The sequence below is a fragment of the Tenrec ecaudatus genome, chromosome 1 (assembly GCF_050624435.1).
Source record: "Tenrec ecaudatus isolate mTenEca1 chromosome 1, mTenEca1.hap1, whole genome shotgun sequence".
NCBI lineage: Eukaryota > Metazoa > Chordata > Mammalia > Afrosoricida > Tenrecidae > Tenrec > Tenrec ecaudatus.
The window spans coordinates 54,794,256-54,812,807 of NC_134530.1; the positions used below are offsets into that span (position 1 = coordinate 54,794,256).

An 18,552-nucleotide genomic window follows, 5' to 3' on the forward strand; every position below is an offset into this window, starting at 1 on the left:
TAGCAATTTATAAATTATCAAGAGAGAGGGAGGGTGAGGAAGGGAGGGGAGAAATTGAGGAGCTGATACCAAGAGTTCAAGTACAAAGAAAATGTTTTGAGAATGATGATGGCAACAAATGTACAAATGTGCTTGACACAATGGATGGATGGATGTATTGTGATAAGAGCTGTATGATCCTCCAATAAAATGATTTTTCAAAAAAAGAATGAAGAACATGTTCTAAAAATGATTGTATTGACTGTACAACTCTTCTTGATGTGATTGAATTATTGAATTTTATGGTAATGTGAATTATATGCCGATAAAACTGTTGGGAAATAAAACAAACCCCAAAACCTAATTTCGACTCATAGCAACACTACAGGAAAGAGTCAAACTGCCCCTAAGGCAGTGGCTCTCAACCTTCCTCATGCCGCCACCCTTTAATACAGTTCCCCCCTTTAATACAGTTCCCCATGTTGGGGTGACCCCAGCCATAAAATTACTATTGTTTAAAAATTATTGTATTGGGATCTCGTACAATTCTTATCACAATCCATACATCCATTGTGTCAAACACATCAGTACATTTGTTGTCATCATCATTCTCAAAACATTCTTTCTACTTGGCCCCTTGATATTAGCTTCTCATTTTCCCCCTTCCCTCCCAGCTCCCCTTTCCCCCATGAACCCTTAATAATTTATAAATTATTTTGTCATATCTTACACTGTCTGATGTCTACCTTCACCCACTTTTCTGTTGTCCCATCCCCAAGGGTAGAGGTTGTAATCGCTTCCCCCTTTCTACCCCACCTACCCTCCACCTTCTAAGTATTGCCACTCTCACCGCTGGCTGTCCTGGATTCCCTGTGTCTCCAGTTCCTATCTGTACCTGTGTACATCCTCTGGTCTAGCCAGACTTGTAAGGTAGAATTGGGATCATGGTAGTTGTGGAAGCATTGAAGAACTAGAGGAAAGTTGTATGTTTCATCTTTGATACCCTGCACCCTGATTGGCTCGTCTCCTCCCCACAACCCTTCTGTAAGGGGGTATCCAGTTGCCTACAGATGGGCTTTGTGTCTCTACTCTGCACTCCCCTCATTTACAATGATAGGATTTTTTTTTGTCCTTTGATGCTTCATACCTCATCCCTTCAACACCTCGTGATCACACAGGCTGGTGTGCTTCTTCCATGTGGGCTTGGTTGCTTCTCAGCTAGATGGCCACTTGTTTATCTTCAAGCCTTTAAGACCACAGATGCTCTTATCTTTTGATAGCCAGGCACCATCAGCTTTCTTCTCCACATTTGCTTGTGCACACATTTGTCTGCAGCGATCATGTCGGGAAGGTGTTCATCAAGGAATACAAATTTAATAGAACAAAATGTACTTGCACTGAGGAAGTACTTGAGTGGAGGTCCAATGTCCATCTGCTGCCTTAATACTAAACCTATAAATATATGCACATAGATCTATTCTCCATCATCCTATATCAATATATTTACATATGTACATGCCTGTATCGAGACCTCTATAAATACCCTTTGCCTCTTAGTTCTTTCCTCGGTTTCCTTTTAATTTCATCTTGTTCCACTATTATGCCCAGCCTTCATTTTGGTTTCAGTAATTTATCTCAGTTACATGGCCCTTGGGCTCCCTACCAGGCCTTTCACACCCTCTTTGCCATGTATTTTGGATCACTTGTTCCTTTGTCCCTGGGTTGGTCAGCACTACCTCCTTTCCCCCTCTCCCATGTCCCCCTGGAACCATCAGTCCCATTGTTTTCTCCTGCAGACTGTTCATCCAGCATATCTTATCTAGATAGATCTGCAGAGATAATTACATGCACCAAAAAACAAGGCATAGCAAGACAAAGCGACAAAAGAGAACACAATGATGACGACAAAAAAATAGAGCCAATGACCCAGAGAAGAATAAATTAATTAAATTAAAAAAATTTTTTAAAAGAAAAAAATCCTGTAAATATATCAAGGTCTGATTTTTTTAACTCTAGGCGTGTCCTCCAGTGAAGTCCACTGGGGTGCCACGCTCTGGCCCCAATGTTTATCCCCCGGGGGCTCCCTGCTCTGCTACCCCGTTGCTCTGCCACACGCCTTTAGTGTTTTGCCTCTGTGACTCAGGGTCAGACCGGGCCAGTGTTGTCCTCCATAGGGCCATGGGTCAGAGAGGGTCGTCGTGTGTCATGGTGGGATCAGCCATATGGTCCACTCTGTGCATTGGCTGTTTGGAGCAGGGATATTGTCCTCCAGGCCTGGTGGCCCGGATGTGCTCCACTCTCTTCCTCCCCATTCATTTGCTCCCGTGTGCTCTGATCAGACTGCAGCTTCAGGGCAGTCCTCTAAAGTAAATTCTTCCGGGGGGAGGGGCAGTTGTCCATGTAGCTGGGATTGGGACTGAGCCCTCAGGCCCCTCCACTGGCTCCCTTCTCCAGGAAGGCACGCTGCATTTGCATCCCGGAACACCGGATTTAAGTCTGGTCCCTCTCCCTGTGAAGACAGAAACAATACCCTCCCCTGCTACACCTCTTTTACTCCCATTACAGTTCCTGAGGTTTTAATCTGCTCTGCATTTCATGTGTACCAATGTGTGTACTTTGGTGTAGCCGGATCTGTAAGGTAGAACTGGGTTCTGGCAGAGCGGGGAGGGGTGGTATTCAGGAACTGGAGGAATGATGTGTGATTCGTCGGTGCTATGCTGCACTTTGGTTGAATCATCCCTTCCTTGTAACCCTTCTGTGGAGGGATAGCCAACTGCCTACAGATGGGTGTGGGGTCTCCACTCTAACCCACCTCTTTCACATGGATGTCAGTGTTTTGGATCTTTTGATAGCTGATACCTGATCCCATTGTCCCTCATGATCACACATGTTGGTGTGCTTCGTCCACGTGGCTTATTTGCTTCCTTGCTAGATGGCTGCTTATTTAACTTGAAGCCTTTAGGACTCTAGATGCTGTATCTTTTGATAGCTGGACACCATCTGCTCTCTTCAAATTTGCTTATGCACCCGTTTTGTCTTCAGTGATCCTGTCGGGAAGGTGAGTATCAAAGAGTACCAGGTTATTAGAACAAAGTGTTCTTGCGTTCAGGGAGTGCTTGAGTTGAGGCCCAATGTCCATCTGCTACCTTAAGACTTAACATAGATGTACTTTGGGCTCTATCCCTTTCATTATAAATTAGTGTATTTACAAATATACATAGCTATAGCTATACCTCTATAAATAGCTTTTGCCTCCTACCTCTTTCCTTTATTTCCTTTCACCTTCCTCTTGTCCCGCTGTGATGCTCCCCTTCCATTCGGCTCTCAGTAATTCCTCTCGGATACACTGCACTTGAGCAAACCCCACCGGACATTACACGCCGTCCATGCCATCAATTTTAAATCTCTTGATATTCTCTTATCCCTGAGTTTGTTGGCTCCCTGCTCCCCCTCTTCTCCCATGTCCCCCACCCCCACCCCCAGGACCACAGTCCTGTTGTCTTCTCCTTGGGATTGTTTGTCCCTCCTGTCTTATGTAGATAGGTATAGAGAAAAAGTGGGCAAAACACAATAGATAATTCCAGGTCTGGCAGCTGATCCTCATGAGTGTTTCCAGTTGGGTCTGATGAGGCGCCACGCCCTGTCTCCCAAGTCAGAAGTCTATTTTCAGGATTCCTCAGGGACTTGATAACTTTGCTCCCCTTACTACCCTTTTGCACCCCCGTCCCATTTCACCCTGGTGTGTGGGGCAGACCAGGCACATTTTCCAGTGTCTCCAGTGCTGTCCCCCAGAGCGCTATGGGTCAGTGAGAGAATGTCATGTCTGGTGGTAGGACCGGCCCTATGGTCGTCTCTGTGCATTGGCTGCTCTGAGCAGGATGTCGTCCCTGGGGGCTTGGTGGGCCATGGTGAGGTTCTCTCTCTCCCAATTGGCAGTCTTAGTGGTCTGGACACACCCGCCACTCCCCCCCAGGCTGCATCTTCAGCGCTGCCCTCTCTATTACATTTTTCTGGGGAGGGAGCCCACATAGCTCAGCTTGGGCCCAGCCCCATTGTCCTCTGTTAGTTTGCTTTCCCACGTCAATATCTTGCCCTCAATCAAGGCTTGGCGCTCCAGGATAGAGTCTGTTCCTTCCTTCGCTTTCCTGGACCCCCACGTTTAAAGGTTGACTAGGTGACTAGACTGACCTGGCACCCCACCGAAGCCGGGCCTGTCTCCATGTGTATGCGGTTGTGTTGGCAGAGAGCTGCAGTGTAGCGAGCCCTGCTGAGATGCCGGCGTTCACGCTCCCGTTGTCCACCAGTAGTTTGGGCAAAGTTTATTCTGAGCTGTTTTTCTTGTTCATCTGTATAACCATGTAAAGGTTAAAGGTGATAAGTAACCAGTGCCAGCAGATTAAAACAAGAAACAAACGCGTCTGCAGCTCATCGTGGATGGCAGGTGTGTCCCCTGGCAGCAGTCTTCAGAGGAGCCTGACTCCATCGAGTCCTGTATCCATAGCTCAGCCCTAGTGTAACCTGGGCCAGCGGGCACTGTTGCCTGGCAGAGAAGTAGGTGATCTCCATGGCTCCTTGGGCTCTATATCCGGTGGTTCTCTGCGTGTGTTTGTTTCTTAATGAAAACAACCGGTAGATATTTGTTTAACAACAGCAACCCCCCAAAGAACAGAATTACAACTACGAGCAATTACTGAAACTGAAGGCTGAACAGGATAGTGGGGCAAGAGGGAAGGAAAAGGACTAGAGGAAAGAAAGAGAAGGCAAAGGGCATTTATAGAGGTCTAAATAAGGCATATATATATATGTATAACGCTAGGGAAATAGATCTAGGTAGGTATATTTATGTTACGTATCAAGGTAGCAGACAGAAGTTGGCCTCTATTTAAGTACTCCCACAGCGCAAGAACACTTTGTTCTAATAACGTCTTCCCGACACAATCACTGAAGACAAAATGGTGCATAGAAGTTAAACACGTGGCCATCTAACTGAGAAGCAACAAAGCCCACATGGAAGAAGCACACCAGCCTGTGTGATTATGAGGCGTTGATGGGATCAGGTATCAAAGACCCAGAACAAAAAAATCATATCAATATGAATGAGAGGGAGCGCAGAATGGAGACCCAAAGCCCATCTATGGACAATTGGACATCCCCTCACAAGGAAGAGACGAGCCAGTCAGGGTGCAGTACAGCACCGATGAAATATACTACTTTCCTCTAGTTCTTTAATGCTTCATCCCCGCTACTTTCATGATCCCAATTCTACCTTACAAATCTGGCTAGACCAGAGCATGTACACAGGTACAGATCAGAACTGAACACACAGGGAATCCAGGACAGATAAACCCCTCAGGATCCATAATGAAAGTAGCAATACCAGGAGGGTTAGGGGGAGAGGGGAAACCAATCACAATGATCCACATATAACCCCCTCCTTGGGAGATTGACAACAGAAAAGTGGGTGAAGGGAGACATCGGTCACTGTAAGACATGAAAAAATAATGATTTATAAATTATCAAGGGGGAGGAAGGGGAAAAATATCTGATACCAAGGGCTCAAATAGAAAATGTTTTTAAAATGATGATGGCAACAAATATAGAAATGTGCTTGACACAATGGATGGATTGTGATAAGAGCTGTATGAGCCCCCAATAAAATGGTTTAAAAAACAAAAATGTATGGATGAAAAACTGCTTTCCTGTCCGCTCACTGATCCCCAAAGGTAACACTTGTAAGTTACTGGTTTTCTGTGCATATTAAACCAATATGCGTGCATAAGTATTTATAATATACGCATCATACGTGTGTATACATGTGCATTTGTATGTGCTATTTGCCAGTGAGCCAGCTCCAACTCCTGGCCACTTTAGGCAAACCTGCCGAGCCACCTCATGGCCCTGGGTGGGCCTGAGCCCACCGTCGCAGCTACTGACCCAGATCCTGCGCACTGCGGGGCTCTGGCTTTCCGCGAGACTAGCTCTGCGCAGAGCGCCCTGGAGCTCACCAGCCACACCGTGCTGCGACTCGAGTCTTCCACTTAATCGATTTCTGCCCTTTTTAAAGTGGCCCTACGAGTCGCTTGTCTGCTTAAAGGCAGTATACGTATCCACGCCTGATTTTCAGCTCTTCTTTCCAGGAAAAGAAGAAAAAGAAACACCGAGACAGGAAGTCATCTGACTCGGGCAGCTCGGACTCCGAGAGCGACGCTGGCAAGAAGGCCCGGCACGCGCCGAAAGACAGCAAGGCGGCCAAGAAGAAGAAGAAGAAGAGGAAGCACAAGAAGAAGCACAAGGAGTGAGAGCGGGAAGGAGAGGGCTGGGCGAGAGCACAGAGCCAGACCCTTAGTCCTGAAAGCCAAGGCTCCGTTTCCTTCTCTCCCACGAGAGGCGGCTTCCCCTTAAGCAGCAGGCAGGGCTTGGGGGGTCCCACGTCCAGAGCAGCTGCCTGATCGCGTGTTTGCTTCTCGCTCCTGGTCTCTTTGCAAGTGACCTCTGCACCCTACCCATGCGCGCACCCAACCTCTTTCAGCAGGAGGGCCTTGGCTTCTCCAGCTGCCACCGCGGCAGCTGCGCTCCCGAGTCCAGCCCAAGCTTGAGCCGCAGCTACTGCTGTGGAGGGGAGTCTCACTGGTCGCAGAAGAACAGAGCCGCCCGGTCTGTCCCGGGCTCATCAGTGGGGTGATCCTGGCTGCCAGCAGGCAGGCAGGGGGCGAGCCTGGTCAGAAGTGGTGCTCACTTTTCCCATTCTCCCCAACACGGCTCTGCTCTGCTACAAGCGACAGCCGTGGCCACCGCCAGAAAGAGACTGTTTGCAGTGACTGAGTTTGTGTGTGACATTCCCCAGATGGCTGAACCAGCCAGCCCCAGCCAAGATCATCGTTCCACTTTGTACTCATTCCTGTGCGTGTTAATCAGTTCCCCTTCAGACCGCTGCTTAAATTCCTGGCATTTGATGGCAATGTGTTTGATCTGAAACTTACTAAAAGTTCTTATTCCTTTAACCCTGCTCTTCCTGGGTCATTTACAGATTTGAAGTCACTGAGCTTGCATGGTTGACAGTCAGTGTTACTCCATATGTTGGAGAGGTCCAGGGACACCGGGCCTCATATGCCTTCCTCTCCAGTGGTCAGATGACCCCTCCCCCCAAAATTGGTTGGATTAACTATAAAAATGTAGAACCCTGAGTAGGACCCAGGCTAAGCAGTCACTGCCAGTGGTCGTCTCCCACCACCATGAAGGAAACTGTGACCTCAGCGTGAGTTCTAACTAGGGAGTGACCTGAACATGCCACAGAAAACAAATGCCCCCCAGATTCAAGAGCATTTGGTGCAGGATGGAGCACTGGGGAAGCCCCTTCACTGAGCTGCCCAGGTTCGACTGGAGAAAGGGCAGTGTAAAAGCAAGTGCAGGTGCAGATGCTTAATCCTGATTGCACATGGTGACTGCTGACTCCCACTGTCCCCTCTTGGCTAGTGCTTCTTGGTCCGGGGGTCCTTCACGCAGCCATTTCTGTCCGTGGTGTGGCGCACAGGGGCGACTTAGACATCCAGAAGCAAGTCACCAGAGGCAAAAAGGCAAGTGAGTGGCCTTGAGCTCTCCTTTATTGACCTCAGAGCACCTTGCGGAGACAGTTAAAAAAGCAAGCATACACAGTGGGAACCGGACCAGGCTGGTGCCACCTGACCCCAGGACTCCCCAACCAAAGTGAATTTATACAAAATGCCAGAGGGGCACAAGTGAGGCAGTCTGGTGCCGAGTCCAGTGGTCGCTGGTTGGCAGAGCAGTCCGTCAAGCCTCCTTCTCATAGGTGCGAGTGCTGACCACACTGCCGTGGGAAAGTGTCTGGAAGGAAAGACAGAGAGTGGGCGGAGATGGGGGCCCTCCAACTGAAGGAGAAGACCCTCGGCTTCGTTTACGGAGTATTTTATCACTTGCCGGCACTTCGCATGTATTTTTTTCAGATCCTTATGCCAAGTCTTTAAGACAGGCATGCTAATTCTCCTTTTAGAGACTCGGGGATCAGGAAACATGAAGGGAATTGACTGGGTCAAGATCCCCCAGTATTTCTGTCTGCTTGGCATCATTCATCCTTGGTGCTTTGGATGGTGGATAGCACACAGCAGACAGAGAAAAACCGCACTGCCATCCCGTGAAACCTGACTCACGGCAGCCCCGAAGGACAGGGTACAGCTGCCCCTATGGCTCTCCAAGACCGTGACTCTACAGGAATAGAAAGCCTGCTCTTTGAACTGCTGGCTCTCGGTAGCAGCCCAGTGCATAGCTACTGTACTACCAGGGCTGCCGGTAAGACAAACAGGTGAGTCAGAATATCTGGAAGCTCTTGGGAAGGGACTGAGTCAGGCCACTAATTCTTCATCCCTTCTTCCCCTAAACTAGGGCCGGAGCCTCGTCCCTTCCTGGGAGAGGAGTCTGATTGCCAGTACTTGGCCTGGCATGCTTGTGTTTGTAGCTAAAAGATGTTCGTTCCCAGAAGTGAGTTCCTGCCAGTAGGTGGGTACACGGAGAGCACTGCGCAGGCAGGCACCGAGGTGGGACTGAAGCGGTCGAGAAGACCGCATGTCAACTAGAGAATCCGCCCCCGGCTTTGTCCCTGCCCAAAGGCTTTGAATGTGACAGTGCACGCGGGGAGAGGAGAATCTGCTGTAGAGGGTCTGAGGCCAGCTGCGGGCGGCCCTGCGTTCTCCCTGACTGCGGCCGAGGCTAGGTGACGGAGGAAAGGCAGGCCACGGTGCCACCTTCGTCCTTCCTGCCAGCACACAGGGCCTGCTGCTAGACGATGCTGCCTCCTGCACACCTCCCAGCAGCCCTGCAAGGCGAGTCCTACGCACACCCACTTCATGGTTCCGTCCCAAGACGGGCCTGGCCATGGTTGCACAGCCTGTCGACTGAGAGTTGAGCCCTTGACGGTCTGAATCCAGAGCCACCTTAGAGAACACGCCCACCTAACGTCATCCCAACGCTGCCTCTACACTTCCCATCCCAGGTCCAGGGTTCCCCAAAGGACAACGGCTGGAACCAGTTAGGTGGGGCTCCCCGGTTACCCATCTTACCAGGATGAGCTTCCCATCACTCAGTTCCCGGACAAGTGTCGTCTCCTGCCCATCCCACTTCTGCGTGTGGACAAGTTTGCCGCCATCCAGCGTCACAGTGGACTGTGGAAAGAGGAGAGGCCTGGTCTGAGATCTCAGCTAGGATTGGAACACACACTGACATCTGTTCACCGGGGCCCCAGAGACGCAGCCTCCAACCCAAGCTAGGGACAACATGAGCCACCTCCCCCCAGCTCTGCGCAGGTCTGGTTCACCTCCAGCCTCTGCACCACTCCTGCCTAGACTGGGGGAAGGGACTGCTTTTTGCCAGAGGAAATTGCATTGCCCCAAACCCCTCAGCTTCACTACCGAGTTGTGTGCTGAGTTGATTTTGGGTCGTTGCACATTCAGAAGCCTTTTTGCTGTGACCACACTTTTTCCGACTCCCACAAGGAGTTATGCAGCGCTGGTCTCAAAGAGCCCCAGCACCTCTTAAGATAAGGGGGGGCATGTCCCAGTCTGAACAGTCACCTCCCCCCTGGTAGACTTCCTATCCCCTCCTGTCATTCACACCATTTGACCCCATCGGGCAAAAGGCAGTCCCAGAGGAAGCAGTCGCAGGGTCCCGGGGCTGAGTGCCTGGGAAGTGTTCCACTTCTCAAGGTCAAATGCACACTCAGTCCCTTGGCCCGTCCACCTGCATTACCTGGTTCTCAACTGGCAGCTCTCCTAGGCATCTCTTTAGGAATTTGGGGGCTCTGTGCCAGCCTATGGGATAGGGTGTGGGCCGGGCTCGTTCGTTCGTGTGTGTGTGTGTGTGTGTGTGTGTGTGTGTGTGTGTAGGGGCTTATCTCCTGGTGCACTCTCATGACCATGACCTTCGTGTGTGTGTGTAGGGGCTTATCTCCTGGTGCACTCTCATGACCATGACCTTCGTGTGTGTGTGCATGTGTGTGTGTGTAGGGGCTTATCTCCTGGTGCACTCTCATGACCATGACCTTCCTCATTCTTCACCAACTTTCTTCCCATCCACTCAGGGCCCTCAAAGCAGTTCTTGGGTTTGTCACCTTGCCCCTTGGCAAGAAGGTGGGCAAGTCCTAGAAGGTAGGCGAATGTGGTGGGACAGCCACCTTTACCCCAAGCTGGCTGCCAACCTCGAAACCATCTCCAGTCTGCTGCCAGCCAGTGTGCTCCTGGGTTGTGCTCCAACTCCTCGTTCTACAAGGCGACCAGATACCCACTCCACCCCCCATCCTTCCTTAGGACAACTGTACGGGGTAGGTAGGGAGGAAAACTGAGGGGCCTGGTCACAGGGTGAAGGTGGGGAGGAGAGCATAGAGGTCAAATACCCTAGTTCTATCTCACTCCCACCTGGCCACAGGGCTTGGTCGGATGCCTGAGACAGCTGCAAGACAGCCACAAGCAGCCCAAGACTGAGGGTCTGAGGCCTAGAGGGGGAAGACTGTACAAATCCACCCAAGACAGTGATTGCCCCACCTGGGAACCTTGTAGCTTGTCCTGCCTGTCAACTGGCAGCAACAGAAGATATTCAAGGTCACTGCCAAGTCCAGGAGTTGGAGGTAGAGAAAACATCAGAGTAGGTCTCAGCCTCTTGTTCCTAGCTGCCGCCGCCTCTGCTGAATGACCTTGCCACTGAGCGGAGGGCCCTGACTTCTGGGCAGCATTCCCGAGTACTTGGGTCACAGCCGTGACCACATAACTCCCCCAACTATGGAAAGGGGACAGGAACGCAGAGCAACAGCATGCCTTCCACAAGGTCACCCAGCTGGGACTGGGGTAGACATGGAAGGCTCCGTGCTGGCCACCAGGCTCTTAGCCTGGTATTCCCAGAGGCGGCCAGTGGATGCTGCTGACAAGTGAGCAAAACAGAACTTGCCCGCACCTGGCTCTGGGAACGCTGCAGCACTGCCCAGGCTTTCGGGACTTTGTTTGCTGCCTGCCCCCTGGGGTCCTCTCGCCCTACACTCAGCATCCCCTTCCCAGACTCACCTTGACCTTGCGGTCATCTGCGGTCGTCTCGTCAAACTCCACTCCCAGCTTGAAGCTGATCTCCGTGTTCTTAAAGGTGCTCTGCGTCTTTATGGTGATGTTTTCCCCGTTCACTTCAATGATGGTGGTAGGCTTGGTCATATTAGCCACCTGCCTGGTAGCAAAACCCACACCTGAGAAAAAGGGGAAGGTTACCAGGACAGTATTTGTACAGGAACCGTGCACATTTTGATTCGTTTATGCAAACCGTGCAACTCTCGGGCCAGAACGCAAAGAGGCACGGACCAAGAGCTCCGTGATCAGGTCTTGGGCTTGAGAACAGAGCCTCTGCATGCCCATCGGTCACGTTCTCTTCCCCATTGCTGTGTGCAGGGCACAGGCCACAGGAACCAGCGCAGAGCTGCCATTCACAAGGTTGGGTCAGCAGTCTTGCCATAAAAACCTTTCTGAAACAAAAGCACCCAAAATATGAAGCTCTCGTTACTCCACATAGCTCCTGTGCAGGGCGATCTCCTGAAGATACCCTTTCCATCCTTATCTCCTGCCCACCAGTCTCATGCTCTTCAATTTACACATAAAAGTAGCAGTTTGGGCATCTTGAGGGGGCTCAAGTGATGTACCTTTGAGGTAGTCTTTGAATTTGGGGAGCAGAAAGAAGGGGCAAGATCAGGGCTGTAGGTTAAATGGCAGAGTCCCCATGAAATTCTCGAGAGGTCAGCCCTCCCCAGGATGGGAACGAAACAGCACGACTTTCCCCCCTGCTAAAGCGTTTGTCAACTTTCTTAGAACTTCCAGAGAAGCCCCTGTGACCATACTGTGTCTTTGGAGGAACAAAACAAACTTATGATTACCTCTGGGGAATCCCGAGCTGACTTCTCGGCCTTGAATTTAACTGGCCCATTGGATCAACTGGGAAGTGCCGGTTTTGATGAGCTTTTTTTTTTTTTAACGGCACTTTAAGGAGCAAGACTAGACCTCCACTGCTCACAGGCAGAGACATGCAGAAGCACGTGTGTGGAACAAACCCAAGCGCGTGTGAACTGGGACCCTCATGGCACACTCTGACCTAGCCTTGCACGGAGTGCTTTCTGTGCGCCGGGAGCCAGGCACGCACGACTGTATCCAATCCTTTCCGCTTCCCTAAGGACTGGTTCCAGTGTCCAGATGCAGTAGCTGACAGAGCTCAGGGCCACACCTCGGGGAGCCATCTCCAGAACGGTTTGACTCCAAAGCCACCTAATTGGGTCTCCCGCAGTCCGTGGCTGGCGTGCAGAGCCCCTCCCCCCAAGCAGCTTTCCAACCACTGGCTCAGGAGGAAAAGACATTTCCATGTGGGGAAGCAATCGGCCCAAAAGGGGAGCACCTGCGTCCTCGTCCCCATACATGGTGGGACGCTTGACGCTTGTGTCACTTTCCCTGGTTTCACTTCTCTCAAGAGCCCAGCAACAAGTGTATGTTCAAATCCCTCTCCATGATTCAGAAGGTAGATAGAAAGCAGGGAGTGTTTGTACAGATTGAGAAGAAGCCTACAGGCAGGGCTCCACTTCTGGTCTTCTGGTGCCCCGGGGGACTCCCACCGGGAACCCAAGCATGGCTTCCCTGGACACTGGAAAACTCTAAGGTGTCCCATCAATGAGTGAGGAAGAAAGCTTTTAAGCAAAGCCTTTTCAGGTTGTAGCTTCTGTGGACATCTGCCCTTTGGTCTCTAACCAAACCTCCCATCGTGAGTGCCTTGCCCCTGCCCCAGCAGCCTGTGCTTAGCTTCTGTCCAAGATGGGGGGTGGGGGCAGAATGCAGGCCATGGGGTAAGTGTGTATATGTAAGTCCCCAGATGTGCCTGCTACCTCTGACCCAGTCCCCAGCTCCTGATCATGAACCCGTTCTGGTGTCCCCTGCCCCAGCAGGTGGGGACAGGAACACTCTCATCTGTTTTGTCCAGCACCCCTGAAGCATAGGTTTTAACACCTTTGTTTTGTGGGTCTCAAGTCACTTGCTCAACTTCAAACCTGGATTTGAATTTAGGATTAACTGCCTCCAGCATGTTCAGAGCCAGCCAGTCACACTCCCCCAACACTGAGCCAGCAGCTCTGCCGGTGTGGGATTTGCCCGCCAGTAAGTGACTGAGCCAAGTAAAACGTGGACTGACAGAGTTTAAGAGACTAGGGATGAGCTATGTTTACTTGGAAATGAAGCTGTATCTATTCAGAAGTCAAGCGCCCCTCTTCCTGTTGGGCCTCGGCCTTTCTGTACAGTGAGAATAGCAGGCTGGATGGAATCTCATCTAATAGAAGGCGCTGCCCAAAGGCAGAAGGTCTTAGGGAGACCAGTTCCCTAGTCCCAGGTTGGGACAGAATGACAGAACAGGAGAAGTATGAATGTTGAAGCCCAGCCCTCTGATCCAATGGCTGCATTGGAGTAATTCCAACTTCTCCCCCAACAGCTGCCCAAGGTTGGGCTGCCTTCCTGGAGCCACTGCACAGAGTGCCCAGCATAGGAGTGGTCCTGTTTCATAGAAACAGAGTTCACCGGAAAGGCGTGGTGCCGGAAGTGGGCCTCCCCACTCCTTGGAGCCCTCTGCCCCGGGAGGACAACAGGCAGCCCGGCTCTCGACTGTGAAGATGCTCCTGCTCTTCCCCATCCCAGTCTGATCGTGCACAGTAGTGTTTTTCCCAGTGAGTGAGGCCAGCCTCTACCCCCAAAAGATCCACTGGGGAAACAAAACCTCACTGCCTCGAGTCTATCCCAACTCACAACGGCCCTATAGGGTAGGGTAGAACTGCCTCTTAGTTTCCTAGACTGTAACTCGCCTGGAAGAAGAAAGGCCCATTGTTCTCCTGTGGAGTGGATGGTGGTTCCCGATTGTAGTTAGCAGCCCAACACATTACCACTACGCCACTGGGGGGGCTCCTGGTGGGAAGATGGGGGACAGAGGGAGGCTGCAAAAGCAAATACCTAGCCCATAATCCAGGATACCATGTAGGAAAGATCCAGGGGGGCTGCAGAAGCAGATACCTACAATTTATCATGGAGTATGGGTTATATTGCAAATGCTTAGAATGCCGAGTAATTCTGTTTTGTTTTCCTGAAAAGGGAGCAGTAGTACATGTCAGTTCGGGAGCCTATGGTTTGGACTACTCTCTCTGCCACAGACTGGAGAAAATAGCACACTCTCCGCCAAAGCCCAAACCAGGAAGTCAAAAGGGTCAGCAGACCGGCCCACATCCAGGTCTGGAGTGCTGGGGAGAATTCCGCATTACAGATCTCGAAACCTAGGTTTTCATGTAAGCTCTGCTATGAAATTTCTATGAGTTTCCACTCTGTCTGGACCCCAGTTTTCCCATTTGTTGAACTAGGCAAGGTATGGAGATCCCCAAGGTTCTCCCCTTTTGTAAGATTCTTTGGATCTTTATTCTTATCCATCCCTAACAGCACACAGCTAGCTACCCCTAGACCCTCCCTGCCTTGAATAGGTCATGACCTCATTCTGGGTGTGCCTATGGTCTAAAGGTTTGTTCTACTCTGGGACTGGCTGGCAGAAGCTGTAGTCCAATGGCTTTCTCCGCTAGATCTTTCTCGAAGGGCTTGCTAGGATTATCCCCAGGTGGTACAAATGATTAACACTCTGGCTGCTAATTTGAAGGTCAGAAGTTCAAGATCACCCAAGGGAGCCTTAGGATAAAGGCCCAACATCCACTTGGGGAAAAGACAGTTGTGTGACACACATGGAGTCACCATGAATTGGTGGCTGAGCAATGAGGTGAGGTGGTGTGCTCAGCCGGTGGCTAAGCCTTTCTCCTGCCCTGGCACCGGGCTCCCTGGTGATCAAGAGGGTACCTTCCATGGGCAACCCTTCCCAGCAGGGTAGGATGGGAATCGCTGCTAAGGGCTCAGGCTCCCCGCGGGTGGGCAGTTTCCCTCCTGGGCATGCATACTTGAGGCTGGGGCACACCTCCCCACCCCCTGGCGGTGCTCAGCTGTCCTTAACAGCGGCTGTGAAGGTACTTTCCCCCATGAAGCCTCCCACCGCCTGCCACGAATGCTCTTCGGTGACCCAAACTTTCCCTTCGCTGGCGCATCAGCCCTGCTTCCTGGAAAGTCCTGGTGGCGCAGTGGTTGCGCGTTGGGCTGCTAACTGCAAGGCCCGCAATTCGTAACCAACGGCCGCTCCGCGGGAGAAAGGTACAGCGTTCTACTGTCGGGCAGGTTTATCGGGACCTGGAAGGCCGTAAGAGTCGGAATCGACTTGAAGGCAGGTCCATCTGCCTCCTCCCGGCACCGCCCTAGAGAAGGATCCCTGCTGCTGACTCTGACCACGGAAGCTCCCTTCCAGCAGGCTCCCGCGAGCCCCGCCTGGGCTGCCCCGCCGCGCCCCGCTGCTTCCCAACCTTGACCGGGTCCTAGAGGGATGCTGCCCGAGCGCAGGGCAGCACTGCGGGCAGGAGCGCGGCGCTCGGCCGCTGCCAGCCCACCCCCGGCCCCGCAGCCCGAGCCCCGCTCACCGAGCGACTTCATGTAGTCATCGAAATTCTTGCTGTCCACCAGTTTCCAGGTGCCCGCGAACGCGTCTGCCATGGTGACACTGGAAGGCGCCGGCAGGACGAGCAGCCACGAGGAAGGCCGGCCGCGTGCGAGGACTCCGGAACCCGCGGCGCCGGGCGCGCGCCGCCGCTTTAAATAGACCTCGGCTCACGTGACGCGATGAGAGCCAAGCCCCGGGCTCCCGAAATCGGAAACCCGCCCCGGGCTGGCGCGCGCCCGCGGGAGCCGCCCCGCCCCGCCGTGCCCCACCCGGGGCAGCCGGGGAGGGCGGGTGAAGGGGGCAGGGGGCCAGGCCCAGCGGCCCGCTGGCCTGCGTCAGCCCTGGCCGCTCCCCGCTCTGGCCTCCGGGCCCTCGGCCGCGTGCGAGGAGGAAGCGCGCCCGGGGCACCGGTCCTCCAACCCCTGGCCCGCTTGGGGTCAGAGCGGAGGTGAGACCCCCGGAGAAAGTCACCTCGCCCTTGGGCCGCCACCCCCGCGGGGGAAGGCTCTCCGGGATTCCTGCGGACCGGAGGGACGCGGCCACCCGAGGCAGGAGGTGGTGGGCTGCCGTCCTGGTGGCAAGTCTGGTCTAGCTGACTCAGAGCCTGCGCTCGCCTGCACCCGACTGGGTACAGCGCAGGACCGCCACCGGCCCAAAGGGGGACCCTCTTGTCCCTGCCCCACACGTGCTCACCCACCCCAGGAATGTCTCCTCGGACGCCAGTCTGCAGAACATCCATCTGCCCTTCCCTTCTCCGAGGTCTCCAGGCCTTTCCCACCTCTGAGCACGGCGGAGCCTCTCCTGGGGTGTTCCTGCACCCCTGATACCCCCATCAGATATTCTGCCCGTCAGCCATCTCCCTCCTCTCCACCGCCCTTGCCCTGACCTCCGAGGGCGCCTGCGCTCCATAGTCTGGCCCACGTTGGACTGCGGGCTCACTGCGCCACGGGCGCTTTGTAAGTAGTCCCCCTAAACTGTCAGGCCACCAACCCATCGCCCTGGAGTCGGTGTTAGACCCTCCAGGACAGTAGGGCTGCCCCGCCGTTGGAGTGGCTGGTGGTCCCTGGGGAAGCACTTCAGCGTGGCTGGCCGCGTCGAGGCTCTGCTGGTTGATGAGCAAAGAAGGGCTTGTTCGCTCATACCTTCATTAGCGGGACTCACTTCCTACCCAGCTCTGCTCAGGCCCTGGAGGGACATCCCCGAATCGGACACACCTCCCTCCACACAGCTCAAGGCCAGGGGGAGGCCGGGTCTGCTGGGGAGCTCAGAGAAGGCTTCCTGGGAGACGTGGCTTGGGTCGGAGGTGGACACGTGGTTGGTACCCACAGTATGGGGGCCCTCTCCCCTGAGCCTCTGCTTCTCCATGGGGAAGTGGACACCATCTGCCCCTTCCTTTCTCCCTGTTGGCTGTCCTGGGCAGAGGCCAGGGAGGAAGAGCCCGCTCCACACAAAAGTCTTGGTTCCCTTTGCAGAAGGCCAGTTGTCAGAATCAGGAGCCTATTTCTGCCAAAGCTACAGAACAGGCCTCCGGGCTGGGCAGGGAGCCCCAATGACCTCAAGACTGGAGCAGGTGCAGGGGTGTGTGTATGGGGGGGTGTGGTTTCTAATTCAAGGTCACTGCTTTTAGGCCCAGCCTCTGCTCTCATACAGAGGGACCAAGACTAGAGACCAGTGTTGTCTCCTTCCCCCATGCCATGTAACAGTGAGGAGCGTGGGCTGGCTAACCCGCTGACCGGATGATCAGCGTTCCAGTCCTGATGCCACCGTGTAAATGGTGTGTGCTTAGGTGGTTCTGGTCCACCCTTGCACTGGAATCTGGATCTTTATCTGTCAGGTGGAGATAATATCATTTACTTCATGGAGGTATTGGGGATCACATGGGAGTATGCACTTTAAAATGCTGGGCATGGCTGACTTAATAAATGCTTGCTGCCCTTTCAAGGTAGCAGATTCTCCTCCCCCTGGTTAGGGCAGGGCACCTGAGTCTGGTCTCACTCAGCACCTAATCCCAGGGTAGAAGGCTTTGCTGCTGGAATCTGCAGTTCACTGATTTCTGAGACCAGATTAGCAATGCTACAATTGTGAGGAGGTCTTGAGTCCTGGTATTCCATTTGAGACACTGGGTCAGCCCCTACCTTCCCTGCCCCCTATCCTCTGCATGCTTAGATCCTGCCAGCAAGATTGACACCTAAGCCGGGCCTCTCCATCCCCCAGAGTCCCTGCATCCTCCTTGCCTGGTGCACTCTCCACATCCGGGGTAAGAGGAGCTCCCCCCTCCTGCTCCCCTCTCTGGCCCTGGGCAGAGCCTGATCTGGCAGGCAGCAGAGCCAGTCCTGGCCCAAAGCAGCATCTCCTCAGCCCTCACCCGATAATGACATCACTGCTCTGTGTTTCCACAGCAACTGCAGGCTGGGATGGCAAAGAGGAGAGATGAGTAAATAGGGGAGAGCCAATGAGCTGGGCGGGCAACACCGGGTGGGGTGACCCGTGGGGCCGTGGGATGTGGAGAAGGCAGCCTGCTCTGCTTCCTCGGTTCGGCCCTGGACCCTGAGGTCCTGCTGACCCAGGGATGAGGTAGCCCTCCTTTTGCCCTTTTAGAGCCTGATTCTGTGAATGCTCACCTCCCCTCTGCTCCCAGGACTTGTGGCTGGGAACTTTTCAATATTGCTGGGGCCGGTGGTGGGGCTCTCAATTTCTGCTGCCATTGAGTCTTAGACAGCCCTGCTCTGCACACCTTCCTACCCCCACCCTTGGTGCCTTGTGAATGTGGAAGTGACTATCTCTGGAAGGGGCCTTGAGGTCTAGACTTAGGCCACTCTCATTAGAGACCAGGAACAAACTCCCTTTTCCTTCCAATGTCACTTTCTCCTTTAAGAGGAGGAAGGGCATCGACTTTTCAGGATTGTTGTGAGAATCAGGAGATAGTATGTGGAATGCAAAACACACCCTCCACTCAATCAGCATGGAGACAGGGACTCACTGCTATCCAGAGAA

The 18,552-nt window shown here is 53.1% G+C and overlaps 2 protein-coding genes across 3 annotated transcripts in view; one reads left to right on the forward strand and one right to left on the reverse strand.

The window, feature by feature from the left end:
- Positions 1–6,980, forward strand: part of ZCCHC17 (zinc finger CCHC-type containing 17) — a 79,131-nt gene extending 72,151 nt beyond the window's left edge. For both annotated transcript variants that reach the window (XM_075553323.1, XM_075553328.1), the window contains one exon: positions 6,117–6,980. In XM_075553323.1, coding sequence (XP_075409438.1) covers positions 6,117–6,278 — 162 coding nt within the window. In that variant the 3' untranslated portion in view covers positions 6,279–6,980. The remainder of the gene's footprint in view (positions 1–6,116) is intronic.
- Positions 6,981–7,562: 582 nt separating this feature from the next.
- On the reverse strand, positions 7,563–15,697 carry FABP3 (fatty acid binding protein 3). The gene is made up of 4 exons (XM_075553331.1): positions 15,539–15,697; positions 11,040–11,212; positions 9,051–9,152; positions 7,563–7,821 (listed from the first exon to the last, which is right to left on the reverse strand). Exons 1-4 carry the CDS (start codon positions 15,609–15,611, stop codon positions 7,768–7,770), a joined length of 402 nt encoding a protein of 133 aa, XP_075409446.1. The 5' UTR covers positions 15,612–15,697; the 3' UTR covers positions 7,563–7,767.
- Between the last annotated feature and the right edge of the window lie 2,855 nt (positions 15,698–18,552).

Excerpts from the sequence above, each read along its gene's own strand:
- FABP3 (XM_075553331.1), bottom strand. The coding sequence starts at position 15,611 with ATGGCAGACGCGTTCGCGGGCACCTGGAAACTGGTGGACAGCAAGAAT. Across the intron at positions 9,153-11,039 it reads CAGATGACCGCAAGGTCAAG|TCCACTGTGACGCTGGATGG; the intron begins GTGAGTCTGGGA and ends CTCTTTCCACAG. Across the intron at positions 7,822-9,050 it reads GTGATGGGAAGCTCATCCTG|ACACTTTCCCACGGCAGTGT; the intron begins GTAAGATGGGTA and ends CTTTCCTTCCAG.